Source organism: Macrosteles quadrilineatus, unplaced genomic scaffold (genome assembly GCF_028750875.1).
Source record: "Macrosteles quadrilineatus isolate MER2022 unplaced genomic scaffold, UCM_ALF_1.0 Scaffold_31__1_contigs__length_1484076, whole genome shotgun sequence".
In the NCBI taxonomy this organism is placed as follows: domain Eukaryota; kingdom Metazoa; phylum Arthropoda; class Insecta; order Hemiptera; family Cicadellidae; genus Macrosteles; species Macrosteles quadrilineatus.
In genome coordinates, this window is record NW_026542624.1 from 698,426 (window position 1) to 713,948 (window position 15,523).

Here is a 15,523-nt window from a genome sequence, read left to right on the forward strand (position 1 = left end):
TGTCATTCACCTATTGGATCTGACGATGATTGGAGTGTCCAATCGAAATCGATTACCACCTACCATCTTTTAAACGTATATCGATTTGTGAGTAAACAGTATAAGAGTGATCATATTATTACACGTTATTTGACTATTTTTTGTGCTTTCAGATAATTTAATAGAACGTACGATGCTGATAAAGAAGTTATTTAGAAATTATTTAACTATTTCAAATCAAATCAAATCAAAGCTTTTTTGCCAATAGAGAACACAATTGCATGTGGAATGGTCAATGAGAGGTATTATGTTGGTAAACATTTGTCAAGAAAGAGTACAATGGATGTAGAGTACAAGGTCAAATCAAAAGGTACAAAGAGAATACAAAATGCATGCAGATGAGGATAACTGGATAACTATAAGAGAAAAAGTACAAACATTACTCAATATGTAATGGTCTGTGTTACAACTACACGTATCGTAATTACGTCCACTAACCTGTTATGCATTTACTAGACTGCTTGTCTCCGACGTCGGGCTGTGACGTCAGCTGTTGTCGTCATCGGTGGTCAGTGTAGCCAATACATAAACTTAAATTCCTCTTGCTACTTTACTTTAATAATATACTACACTCGCCCCAACTTAAAATCAAGCTCTTCCTTTAATAGGCCTAAATAATAATCCTAGGCCTAATACCAAAAATCCTTAACCAATTTCAAAGTCCATAGTTCATTGCATTTAACTTAAAACTTTTCTTCAAATAACTCAAAATAAAAATTACTTCTTCAGTTACACAGTCGACTGTTTACTTAAAGATCAAGCCTCCTCGGCTTACGAACGGCCCGTTGAGACCGTCTAAGAAGTTGCGGGCTTGACTGCACTTCATGTATTTCTTCAAGTCTTGGTAGAGGGCTAGATGCTTCTGGCAGGCTTCGCCTCTGATGTGAGGGCGTTATCGCCGCTGGCTGAGGGCTAGGTATCTTCACTGGTGAAATAGGCCTAACCGGAGGTGATGCCTTGACTGGTGATGGCTGTGGAATTCGCCTATCCACCAAAGTCTCCTCTTCGTCTCCCAGAAGACTGGAACGCAGATGGTCCGCATGACAGAACCGGACCTTGCCTAACACACTTACAACATAAGTCGCAGGGCTTCTTTGCTCCATCACTTTTCCCGGAACCCAGGACACATGCTCCCCTCTGACCGTCTTCACCCACACCTTATCTCCTTTGTCAAAATGTCTAGCATCACCTCGGATGCTGTTTGCAGCTGAACGTTGCTGTTCCTTCTTTTTATCAATCACTGACAACAAATTAGGCTTAAGTAGGGTCAATTTTGTTCTGGGTTTCCATTGGAGAAACAACTCGGCTGGTGAGAGTCCAGTTACTGTGCTGGGTGTGTTCCGGTACACAAACAGGAAGTTGTCTAATTTATGCTGTAAGGTAACACCTTCCAATTGACTTTCTAACACTTGCCTATGCAGATTTTTCTTTACCTCTTGCACACATCTTTCGGCCACGCCATTGGACGCAGGGTGATAGGGGGGTGACAAGGTGAATTTTATACCATTCCTACTCAGAAACTCCCTGAACTCGGCACTCGTAAAATTAGGTGCATTGTCACTTACCAGTTCTTCCGGCAACCCATAAGCAGCAAACAAGGTTTGTAATCTTTCAATGGTTTTGAATGATGTAGTTGATTTCATAAGAAACACTTCAAGCCATTTTGAAAAACTGTCAACTATAACTAACAGTTGTTGTCTAGTTTGCGGATCTTCCGCATAGTCAATATGAATTCTCTGCCACCTGTTGGTAGTTCTAGGCCATTGATACAGTGGCACCTTAACGGCAGCATTTCTAGTGCACTGACAAACAGTGCAGGTAGACACGGTTTCCTCTATATTTTTCTCAAGACCAGGCCACCAGACGTAGCTCCTGGCTAACATTTTCATACGCGATATTCCTGGATGCTGGTCATGTAGTAATCGGATTACAGCACTCCGAAGTTTTTCGGGCACGACTACTCGTGCTCCCCAAACGACACAATGGTTGTCAACCGACAGTTCATCCTTCCTTCTGAAATATGCAATTAACTCAGGTTCATCGGCCGAACGCCAACCGTGCCAAATAAAGTCCCTTACTTTTGATAACACAGGATCCCTATCAGTCAATCTAGCAATATCTTTAGCCGTAATAGGTGTGTCGTCACTCACCAATTTGTAGCAGCTAAATACTTCCACCACATTTTCCACGTGAGAGAGGTGATTGGCCTCCAATTCCATGGTCTCATCATTGGGCAGCGGCAATCTTGAAAGGGCATCAGCATGAGGGAGATCCACCCCTCGCCTGTACTTCACCTTGAAGTTATAGGCTGACAAAATCAACGCCCAGCGTTGAAGACGAGCCGCAGCTACACACGGCACTCCTCGCTTACTTCCAAAAATGGCAACCAAAGGCGCATGATCTGTCTGCAACACAACATTTGAACGACCATAAATGTATTTATGGAACTTTTTGACTCCAAACACAAGCCCCAACGCTTCTTTGTGAAGTTGAGAGTAATTCTTTTCACTTGCACTCAAAGATTTTGAGGCAAACGCAATTGGTTTTTCCACACCGTCAATGAGATGAGAAAGTACTGCTCCAACACCCCGTGGGCTCGCATCACATGTCAAAGGTTTTTGCACGTCATAGTGAACCAATACATCAGTAGACAACACCCATTGTTTACTCTGCTGAAAAACCTCTGAACACCCTTTAGACCATACCCAAGGTTCGTCCTTTCTAAGTAGGTCATAGAAACAGCTTATTTTATCTGACAGGTTACAAATGAATTTACCATAATAGTTGATTAGGCCTACATAGGCCTTGAGCTCTTCCTTACACGTTGGTTCTGGAGCGTCACGGATCGCTTCCAAAATACCTTCCTGGGGACTAATTCCCTCTGAAGTCAAACAGTATCCCAGATATTGAACAGAAGGCTGTAAAAATTTACATTTGCTTTGGTTTACCTTAACTCCATAGCTTTGAAGTCGCTGCAGAACATGTTCCAATCTTGTTAGAGCCTCCTCTCGGGATGATCCACCAACCAACACATCATCCAGGTACGCCACTGTACCTGGGAGTCCTCCAATTATCTTGTCCATCGCCGCCTGGAAGAGGGCCGGGGCTGACGACAAGCCATATGGTAAGCGACGTAGCCGCACGAGACCTTTATGTGTCGCCAATGTCAGAAGTTCCTGAGACTCCTCTGCAACAGCAAGCTGGAGGTACGCCGCCTCCAAATCCAACACAGAAAAACATTTACAGCCCGCTAACGAGGCAAATATATCTTCGGGCTGCGGCAACGGATAATGTTCTGACTGTATAACCTGGTTCAGAGTAACTTTAAAGTCCCCGCACAAGCGGACGCCTTGTTTCTTTTGTATAACTACTATTGGGGTAGCCCACTGTGAGCTTGTAACAGGGTAGGCAATACCTTCGGATATCATCCGATCAATCTCTTGTTCAACAGAAGTACGCAAAGCGTACGGAACAGGTCTATATTTACAAAACTTAGGGATAGAGTTTTCTTTTAAGACTATCCTAGCCTCAACATCTTTGATCTCCCCCGGACCACCTCTAAATACAGAGACATATTTTTGTTTTAATGCCTTAACCTCATTAGGTTCTATAGAAACCTTTCCGGTTAGGTTAGGTGAAACCCCATCTTTGGCTGCCTCATTAGGCTTGGGTTCATGCCTACCAGTAGCGGTTGCGCTAGCAAAATTACATGAGAAAATTGATTTCCAATCTAAATCAATGTGCTTAATCCAGTTTCTTCCTAAGAGCATTGGTTGGTTAGTACGATTTATTTGAACCACCATCATAGGCAAACAATAAGAATGGTCCTTGTAGTCAACATTGACTTGAGCTTGCCCAGTTACTATGACTTCGTTGCCGGAATAGGTTATCAACTTAATATCTACAGATCTCAATGGAACGTGAGAAAAATATTTCTCAAATATTTCCTGAGGACACACTGACAGTGCCGAACCAGTGTCAATTTCCATAACTACAGGCACATTCTCTATAGCTAGCCTTACCTTGTAATCAGAGTTACTTGAGCATGAACCAATATTATATAGAGACAAATTTTCCACATCCTCATTTATGTCTAGGCTAGGCTTCCCTTTATCTTCCAGTTGATACACCTTATACCTTCCTTTTAGCTGGCTTTTTACGGCAGTTTCGCCTTTAGATTTGCACGCCTTGCTAAGATGGCCTACTCTTCTACACAAATTACACCTATAATTACTATAAGGACACATATGAGCCTTATGATCCCAACTTGTGCAACGATAACACTTTATCTTGTTATCATTATTTTTCTCTTCAAAAGATTTTAACTTGTACCCAGCAGGATTCCCACTTTTCATAGGACCACGTGCACACTTTTTCACACTAAATTTGGAAATATCTTGCACAGGATGATTCCCGAATAAGCCTGTTTGCCTTTCAGCCTGTTCTAGCATGAGCGCTTGAGCAAAAGTTTTGCTCAAATCTAATTCTTCGGAAAGCAACTTTTGCCTTATTCCATCATTACTAATGCCTGATATTAGTTTGTCCCTCAAAGCATCATTTAAGAATGTACCGAAATTACAAGTACTGGCTAAATGTTTGATAGCGACCATAAAATCCGCTATTGACTCTGCCGGTTTTTGACAACGACTATAAAACGTATATCGTTCCGCAACAACGAGCCTTTTAGGAGCAAAATGTTCTTCCAATGTTTTACTTAGGCTTTCGTATGTTTCATCGTCAATCTTCTTAGGGGATATTAAGTCCATTAACACAGCCAAAATCTTAGGCCCAATCACTGTTATCAAGATGGAGACATGATTCGTCGACTTGACATCGTTGGCCTTGAAGTAATGCTTGAGTCGTAATAAATACGAACTGATGTCCTCTTCGTGGGGATTAAATTCCGAAACTCTACCGATACTCGACATTTCGCACTTTTGCGGTTTTAAAGAACGCACTTTACAAAACTTTCACTAGTTTTACTGCGACAAAACCAATATTTAATCCGGCGACTGCGCCATTGTTACAACTACACGTATCGTAATTACGTCCACTAACCTGTTATGCATTTACTAGACTGCTTGTCTCCGACGTCGGGCTGTGACGTCAGCTGTTGTCGTCATCGGTGGTCAGTGTAGCCAATACATAAACTTAAATTCCTCTTGCTACTTTACTTTAATAATATACTACAGTCTGGGAAGTTCTAAAAAAATCGTTAAGTTTGTAGAATGGGTTCTTTACTAGCCACATGTGAATATTAGCTTTAAAAACTTTGTAAGGAAGTGATAGCAATTTGTTGGGCAATTTATTTAGACATTTTAGGCCCAGAATTTTGACTTTTCTTTGTTTTACTTAGACTAACATTGGGTATTATATATCAAATTGATGTCTGTTTCTAGTGTAAAAATCATGAAAATCACTCCTTGTGGCATAGGAGTCCATTTCCTTCATAAGTCATGATACTTTACGCTTATCTTAACAGAACGGGGTGATGCTGCGTCACTCTGTGCAATTTGAAACCTTTTCAATCCAAATACAAACAAGCTCTGCTGGTGAATAGGATTGTAATAAAATATAAGTAAACTTCACCCCTGGGGTTCTATTATCACTCGTTACACGGGAGGCCCTGTTATCAGATAGGATACAATAAGATAAAATTGTTGTATAATTTATATATATCACCGTAAAAAGGTATTTACGCCAAAACTAGCACTTTATCAATTTAACTGTTTCTAAGATAATATCTTAAAATTTTGATATAAATTGGAAAGAATACATATTTTCTCAGGAACAAAGGTAAAGCAGGATTGACATCCGTTCTACATTTGTTGTTAATAATCGGCTCAGTGATCAATTTACCATCTATATCTTATAAATATTGGTTATACTCTTCTGAGTCGGTTCGGCTCTTCTACCCCACCAATATTTATAGTTTGGTATAATTAAAAGTATGCACACACAGATTGGCCATTAATGAATCTACTGTTTTACTCAACCAAAAAACAGAAATTGGTTTTTTTTCTTACTTAAACTAAATATGTATTTCACCAGTTCTAGTTACATTATCTTATATGTTTTGGTCTAGGAACCTTCAGTGGAATACCAGTCTTCATTTGAGCTATTGAATACTAGGATCGGGAATACCTGAAGCACGCTGCTGAATCCCGATACAATAATTGTAATTATTTTAGGACTTATCTGCAATAAATGATACCTAACTATATTTTTATTTTAGTAGTTTTATACGTCTTGGTCTTAAAATACTCCTATAAATAAAGGCTTAAAATTGAAATATTGATCGTTTGAATCAGTTAAGTTTAAGATACTGTATTACGCAATCAAAACCCAATTTCAACGCTGCGGAGCAGCACAGGGTCCTATAGTTTAATATTATAAATAAATTACAATATCAGATCTGTAGTTCTTTGAGTAGGCCTACATCCTACACAGTAATGAATTGCTACTCAAAGCCATCTAAAAATAAGTTACCATTTACCATTAAGTAATGCGTTTTTATTTAAATATCAATCATATTTAAATAATACAAATAGGTGTATATAGTATAGTTTATATTTTTTTAAATGTGTTGTTGGCCAATTATTAAATACGAATATTGAATTATTGTATAAACCAGTTTCTTCTCTTTCTGACATAATCCTTTTGAAACCAGATATTGTTTTTACTTATTTTATATTGATAATTAAACTGTTTATAAATTTATGTGATTTAGTTATAATGATTTTATAGTGCAAGCATTATAGATTTATTAGTTTCCTCTTTGGCGTCTTACCTGCAGAACGATTGGAAACAGAAAAGAAAACCTTAAGTAAATCTGAATGTTTTAAACTTTAGATGCGTTGAGTTAATTAGGGTAAGTGTAAGAAAATTAGTATGAGAGGGAGTTTGCCGGAAACCTGATTGCCACTCAACCAGTATCGTAAACAATTGTTGGGATACATCCTTAAACGAATGCATCAGATCACGGCAGAGCTTAAAATGGTCGAGATACTCCTTAAAGCAGTGACTACAGTTATCGGATCAGGTCCGGTCCTCCAAAATACGGAACAATGCTTCCCATATTTTTGGAGGCGGCTAAACTTTTTCGCCGGGCTGGACTTGGCCGAATCGGACAAGTGAAATTTTCTGTGTAAGCACAACATCAATAGCACTATCCAGAAGAAGGGTTATGTCAACAAGATATGGGGCCTTTTTTACAATCATTCAATATTCGATTTCAATAATTTTTAAACAACAGTTTCAGCAACTAAAACTACAATGTTTAGTAATTTGTAGGCCATTTCTTTTCGAAATTAACAGCATTTAACAAAAAATTATTTTAAAACACAAAATAAAGTTAAGAAATAATGCAATATAAAATTAAATTAAGACAAGGTGTTTTAAAAAGTAATTAAATGACAATTAAATTATTCTTTGTTTCTATGAAACCTCTTTATTTGTTAATAATATATTTTTGCTTATTCTGAAAGTTACAGTTCACGGGACTATTACAATGTTTTACTTTTATACTGTGTATACAACAATAGTAGACAGTTAACAATAAATCATTCACTTTAGTAATAAAGTTTCTTAAACTTAAGAAACTTTAGTCTTGTAAATAAGCGATTGAAAGTTCCATCAATTCAATGTTGGTTGGTATTCAAGAGTTTTATATAAATCATTAAGCCAACTCGCTTCGTGATCAGTATTTTGTATCTTTGATGAACAACTTGGAGACTATTCAAAGACAACCCTACCTAACAACATCACTGAACTACAAAGCATTCCCTGTGTAGTGAAAGGGAATCTGTACAACGTTACAAGTCACATGTTCACTGATGTATTCGTTCGTAATATACACGTGGCTATATTAACAATGTAGGACCAGCGAGCAAGGAATACCAATATTGATATATTGGTATTGCATTTAAGTTATTCGAGTTTTAAGGTCCAGTTTAAGTATAAGGAATATTGGTATTCCTTGCTCGCTGTGTAGGACTAATAATTCATCGAATATGGTTTCCACAAGTACTTTTCATTTCAATTTCATAGTACTTTTTTGTTTCAATCAAAATCGAGTCCAATCCTCGAAAAAACATTTCAGACACTGAAGAGAAAAATATTAAAGGAATTCTTAGAGAAATGCTTGGAAATGAAAAATACCCCCGCCGCAGCAAACCTGCAGACTAAGCGAATTTCCATTTGCCTGATTTACATGGATTTACACTAAAATGTCTCCTTAAAAAAATCACATTTATTCCCTATTTAAATAGCATTATTTTAATGAGTAATTAGATTTGCTGCAACAGGGAGGGTAAAAAGGTTTTTTTTTTGTAAATTGTTAATAGTTTAGTATGAAATGAACACATTTTCCAAATTTGATCAAAATATGTTCATAAACAAGCAAACTACATCAGTTTATTTATTCTCCCTAAGAATAACATGGGAATTTTAAATTTACAGTTTTTTGGAATTTTCTCCGTTAGGCGCATAATAACGCTTCAATATACTAAATTGTTTGTTTTTTTAAGCTCTACAAAATGGTTTGGAAAGAAATTACTAAATTTTAAGTGTTTAGGGTCAAAAATGGGAAAATCAATTTTTACCCCATAAAACCCCCCATATACCCCTGTTCCCATAGTCCGATCATGCCACTGGCTGTGATGCAACGACATAGTCCCAATCACTCACTCATTGTTTAAATTGCCAGTTTTGAATTGGTCTAAACAGCTGATAAGTCGACGTTCGAAGGATTACGATTTTCCTTATTTTCTCTCAATTCTTGAACACCATTGGTCCAAACTTGTTCTGTAAAGTAACAGAACAATACTGTAAAATAAGTAAAAAATACTGGAAAGCGAATCCTTTTAATTCTAAGAACTGGTTTGAAAAGGATAGCTTATAAAACCGTCGAAGGTAAAAATATTACTGACATAGAAACTGTCATTTTAATTTTGAATACAAAAGACCAAAACAAAATGCTCCCAGTAAATGGCCTACATGTATTAAACATACCACTAATTTTTTAAAGCTGTTTGAGCAATGACACACTATAGTTATTTGTGCAACGTGAGCAAAGTGAGACTATTTATGTCTCGAGAAACTATTTCTCACTCGCCTCGGCTACCAAATATTTATACTAACACCACACATATTTATACTAATTAAACTGTGAGTAAGGATTTCTCTCGAGTGAGGCGATTGCACTTTGCACTCGAGTTGCACATTATATTTTTCTTACAGTTACCATAAAACAAATAAATTGGTAAAGAAACGTGCCTTCACGTCGCAAATCTGGAGTGAGACAAAGTAATTAGAGTGAGACATGTTAACATTCTCCCTCATGTTAACATTGTAATTAACCCTCATGTTAACATTGTCTTACTGATGAGCGAATTGGCCACTTTGCTTTCTCAAACCAGTGAGAGAACATGTACATTGTTAGGTAACTGTAGGAAAAATACATTGTGTTTCAATGTCATGTTTTAATTGAAGGTATGTTTTGGGTAATTTAAGAAAATAAGAAAAAGTATTATGAAAGGTTTTCCTCAACTAAGTGTAGTGTAGATAAATGTTCAGGGACACTAAGATCTCCGGGACATAACTGTAAGAGTGTGTACTTAGTAAAAAGGTTTACACTCCTCCACAATTCTTGTTTGAGTAAGATTTATGCATTTCGTTAAGAGCATACACACTCAGTTTTCTTTACTGTTCAAACTATTTTAGGATAGTTTACCCAAACAAAATACAAGTTACGCACCGTGCTTGTATGACATGGCAAGTTAATTTCATGTGATGTATAGGTTTACACCATAGCTTGGTCTTTAGGACTCTGTAAAAGGATATCTCAGATGAATATGGATGGTCTATTTACATACGTGAAGATCTTTTACGGATTTGCATATTGATCCAGGGATGGGAGAAAGAGGACTTAAATAAATGTAATTTGATTTGCATAAAAGGGACTACTAGTTTTGTCTAAAATTCACAACATTTTATTTCCTCATTGAACGAATGTATGACATAATGTAATATGGTTTCGGTATGGATAAAGAGTAATAATGAGAAGGAAGTAATATATTTTTTTTTAATTTACAATTTATTGCCTTGTACTGTTTGTCTCATGTCAATTTAAAGGAGTCGCAGTCAGATTGGCACCACGACAGATTGGCACCATGGTGTTTTAGCACCCGGCGTCACATTGGAACCTCGTTGACATGAGGCCATGAAATATCACCCCACGTCAGCTTGGCACCACGACAGATTGGCACCACCCTTTTCTAGAGGTTCCAATCTGTCGTGTACTGTTACGACTGATTGGCACCTCTGCGGCCGCCGTCAGCTTGGCACCGCGACAGATTGGCACCACCCCTTTCTCGAGGTTCCAATATGTCGTGTACTGTTACGACTGATTGGCACCTCTGCGGCCGCCGTCAGCTTGTCACCACGACAGATTGGCACCACCCCTTTCTTCAACGCAGTTTTCTGCGTGCAATATTGAGTGGAGCTGGAATATTAATCCAATCCTTCTCTAAAGTCAATCAATACTACACCTGTTCCTCGTGAATGAGATTTAACTACTTGCAGTATTCAAGTAGAGACGGTAAATGTACAAAAAAGATGGTAAGTGGTAACCATTTACCATATTTTTTTGTGTATTTACCATCTTGTAACAGTATAAGCGTAAATATATGTTTTTAATGTTATAAGACGTTTCTTTTATTTACTTTCCATCTAAATAACGTACATTATAAATTACGTTAAAACGTTAAACGTTAAAATATAGTTCTTTAATTTAAAGTCAATCACTTCAACAGTCATTCTATAGATTCTTGTGTAAACCATATTAATAATACTGCAAAGGGCAGACGTATCAAACTGTTACGACTTCCCGAAACATTAATCAAATTTTAAGTTGATTCAAGTTTTGGAACGGTCAGAGTGAGGCAGAGAGTCTGTCAATTATCACTAATCGTCTTGTTTTCCGGGTCCGACTCCTATTGTTGGGGCGTACGTACATCCACGGAAACAAGAGATACTGACTCATAATTAATATGTTCAGTATAAATATGTAGCTTGTGCAACTTTTTATGATCTACAAAAACAAATATCATTACGTTTTTGGTCATGTTTTCTTTGACATTTTATATATCAAAGTTTTTATATCAAACTTGAAAAAAAGATTTCTATGATATGCAAAAGCATTAAAAGTTATAACATTTACCAACAGGGTGCAGTACTATATTTTTTTTGCATTTATGACAACAGCTAATTTGAACTAAGCAGCAACAAAATGCTGTGCTACTCCAACTGTCAAAGTAGGATTGTTTACAGTTATGGTTATGTTTTCAAGTTAATAAATCATTTGTGATATTGTGTGATTTGATTTTTTTTTCTATTATTTATGTGCAGTGGTAAAACATTATGGCTATGGTAGATGTGTTATAAAGTACTATAGCATAGCGTAAATTTAAAGAAACAAATTTAATTTTACCAAATCGTGTCCTTCCCTATTACAAAAGCAAAGCTTGAGGATAACTGCAATAAGCACTTTATGCTTATTTGCTAACCCCGTACGAAGGACGGGTACACTGCTAGTACTATTTAAAACCAGGGATAACGTTACCTATAATAATTAAGACTTTTTAGTTATATATTAGAAAGTTGAAATGAATTATTTTACTGTGAAACCTTTCAAATTTGCGAATTTTTAAGCGTATAATAAGTAGTTGAATTTTATTTTTATTTTATCTACTTGCCAACGGACTTTTGCTCATTATGACTAGATAGCCTATCTATATATAATAACAATGAAAGGAATGTCAATTGTAACAATAATAAGAATAAAGTATACATGTGAAAAACATGGACAAAGAACAAACTAAAAGTAACGATAAATAAATGCATAGTTGAATAAATAACTAATAATAAATAGTTTCGATAACTGTTTAATGGAAACCTAGACAGTCGCAAAATATTTAGGAATCAGCCTATTATTAGGCCTATTTTGATAGAATATGTGTCCATAGGGTCAATCGCACCTTTAGGTGGAATACCACCACATAAACTTACATTAATTGTATTTTTTATGTTGATCAGAAACAAATCTAGGGTTAAGTTTGGTCAATTGGATGCCTTTAGTTTACACTAATTTTGTTAAACCTTTACAAAAGGAGTATACACTTAGAAATAATAACCGGGTCGGGATGGTTTAGTGGTTTTTACCAAGAACTGAGCTTACCTCAACACACCTTCATTTGCCTTTTCATATTTGACGAAGACAATTTCAAAATTTTTATCAGCGAAGCCTATTTATGACCATTAACCACAAGACCAAACACCAAAGCTACCTTAGTAAACCAGTATTTATTCACAAACAATTATATGTTTGCTGCATTACAGAGTTAAACCTCTGGAGTGAATAAATTATTTATTGAAAATAACGTCAACAGAAGCAAACGATGATAAACAAAAAACTTGTTTACACAAAAGATATCGTGTACAGGGATATTTATTCTGACACATAGAAAATATAATTCTTACAAAAATTTGTTTTACATTTGAGCGCTTTAGGGACTTATGCATGTGGTTTAAGTTTATGCATATTGTAATATGTCATATGTACTGTAATATGTGTATTTTTTTATAAACCTGAATGATCAGTTCAATGATCAGTATGGATGATAATTAAAAGTTCAACGCGAAATGCTGGAAGACCGAATTACAATTTCTTTACCGGGAGTACTATGTAACCTTTCCCGGGAGGCAGCAGGTGTTCAAATAGTTTCAACCCTAGGTATTCCGAAACGGACCTGATGGCATTTCCGTTCTTCCTAGGATTGTTGTTGATGGGTTTATGAAAGTATTCTAATTTTCTAAAGAGTTTGTATGTCTACACGAATGACACATGTTCTTCGTACAAGCGAATAACCTTTCTAATATATTTCTCAGAAGTTTCAATTTTATGAAAAACCTTTCATGACTTTCTAGTTCACGTTGATATAGTCAGGAGTCAATTTCTTTCAGTTCGATTACATAGTAAATATTTTAATTAAAGGTACCGGCTTTTTTTGCAACCTAGGCAACTAAAAATTTTTGGGTTTAGTTTTGAAAATTAGCCGTTGTCATCAATTTAAACAATTAATAGTACTGCACCCTGTTGGTAAACCTTATATCTTTTTAATGTTATTTAATATCATAGAAACAACTTGTGTAGTTGAAACAGGTGGCAAAACTATTTTATTCCTGCTCGTAAAAATTCAAACAAATCCCTTTTCGTAAGGAAGAAACCACAACTACTTCTTGAGTGCAAAAACCGCCAAACGTCTGCAAGAAACTCGCCAAATGTGTAATGGCCCTTTTAGAGTGATTTTTTCATTACGCTTTTGCTACCAGATAGCATGTTTATAGAATGATTTTTTTAAACTGATTAAGCATTGTAGTTTGAATCAGATGTGGCATTAGTTAGTGAATAAGGATTCTTCCATTTCGTGCTTCGTGGAATATACAAAATATCACAGTCAGGGCCCACAGTAAAATATGTAACAATTGCTACTAAAGATTTTTGCGTAAGACGAACGTACTATTTGTGATAATCAACAGCTTGAGCGAACAACTGTTAGTAAGAATAATGCTGCTACCTGGTTGCTACTTACTACTGCACTAAAAGAAAGAAACTTCACTTTTCACGTTAATTTTCACGGGTTTAATAGCTTTATTGTTGTTATACTTTTCCGATGAGCTCGGTTATCTACGGAGGCTTGATCAATTGGGGCTCAGATTATCGTGAGTCTGCATATGCTGTATTGGGGAAACCTAACCTCATGTTCAAATTTAATGTTAGAAAAGTCATTATTACATGTACCATACCATGTTTACTCATATTAACTCAGTGTCTTACTTACAAAAAAAAAAATGATTTCCATATTAAAGTTAATTAAAATCATTGAAACCCCTTTATTGACAGTACAGTGTACAGTACACTTAATACGAGTACCGTATATCAATTCACTACTAACATAATATGTGCGGCAAATTTAATCTAAATCTGGCCTGGTTTACCTTAGCTATTATTTTCCTCGTGGTTCAATAACCTGGCTTTAAAGTCGGGGCGTCCTCCCCCCCATAACAGGTAGACGGGCAATCCTAATTCCTTGTTGACAAACAACAGTGTCTTTGTTACGGGCGACCACCAGGGACTGCTGGCATCCTCACGCTATTCAAATTACGGAGATTTCTATATTTGAGTCTGCAAGTTATGTGGCATTTCCAACTGTCAATTTGGTCTTCAACATCAACGTTGACATTAACAAACGAGCGGACGTACAGAGAATTTGAGGAAGCCGGAAAACTCCACGCTGGGAGGGTTTCGAATATTTTTTCAAGCACCTTTTATAAGATGATCCTTTTTTGAAATAGGACAAGGCCATAAATAAAAACTAGCGTCAATGCTGTGACCCTTGAGGCATTTAGGGGTCGTTTTTTATTAATGACAGTTCAGTTAACTACACCACACCATCTGTTTCTCAATCCTAATATTTGTAAAGTAGGCCTACTGTTAGGACCAAGCCTTGCTCAGTAGTATTTTGATTTCGACTAGTTTTTGTTATTACTGTTGATCAAGATCAAGATTCCTTAAATAAAGCGTTGGCCTACTAGGAAAACACATGCGAATTGTTAATGTTAACACGAAAAATGATTAATATAAAACGTATTTTATTGTTATGTACAGAAACATTGAGCGAACTGTACATTACAAAATAGATGACCCGGCGAACTTTGTACCCCATAAAAGTAAAAAAAAAACCAAATCAACCGGCCACCTTTATAAGCCTTTTAAAAAACAATCACAGACAACATAAAACAGCTGAAAATGACTTTCAATTACATTACCTGTCAAATGTTTAATCAGCTGTTTCGAAAATATTTAAATTAATGTATGCATATGGTCAAAATCCATCATATTTTTCTTCATACGCATAACATACATATGTGGGGCTTAGCCCTAAATTTAAATACTGAACTGAAGATACATGTGTTAATCGGGTTAAAGACGAATCCAACAAATCATAAATCATTAAAAAGATCCAGCCGGTCTCGAGTTACAAACTGCTTAACTAACACGACATCATGGCATGTAGCCTATATCTAGATGCATACTAAGAAAGTGTTTAAAAGTATTTTTTTCTCAAAGTCCTGATATGAGGTAGAAAATCCATCATGGCGACCACTTTCAATTTCCATAGCTTTATATATTTTAATTCACGTAAATTTCACGCCTAAATAACCCCATTTCAGAAGATTTGCATACAGTATTCACTTTAACCATACCTCGAGTTATACATTACCTGATTTTAGAGTTTTGGTCCAAGAAGGAAGTACCGGTAATTATTTTATAGGGAAGGCCTACTTGCGTGCAACCGCATCTTGTTTACAAAAAGGTAAATTAAGTAATAAATTACAGCATCTCAAATATAACATAATTTAT

General features: G+C 36.2%; 1 protein-coding gene across 1 annotated transcript; it reads right to left on the bottom strand.

Annotated features, from left to right (window-relative positions):
* Positions 1–788: 788 nt before the first annotated feature.
* On the bottom strand, positions 789–4,028 carry LOC129005698 (uncharacterized protein K02A2.6-like). The gene has a single exon (XM_054434661.1). It carries the CDS (start codon positions 4,026–4,028, stop codon positions 789–791), a length of 3,240 nt encoding a protein of 1,079 aa, XP_054290636.1.
* Between the last annotated feature and the right edge of the window lie 11,495 nt (positions 4,029–15,523).

What these genes read in the sequence shown, in the direction of transcription:
- LOC129005698 (XM_054434661.1), bottom strand. Translation starts at nt 4,028, where the DNA reads ATGGAAATTGACACTGGTTCGGCACTGTCAGTGTGTCCTCAGGAAATA.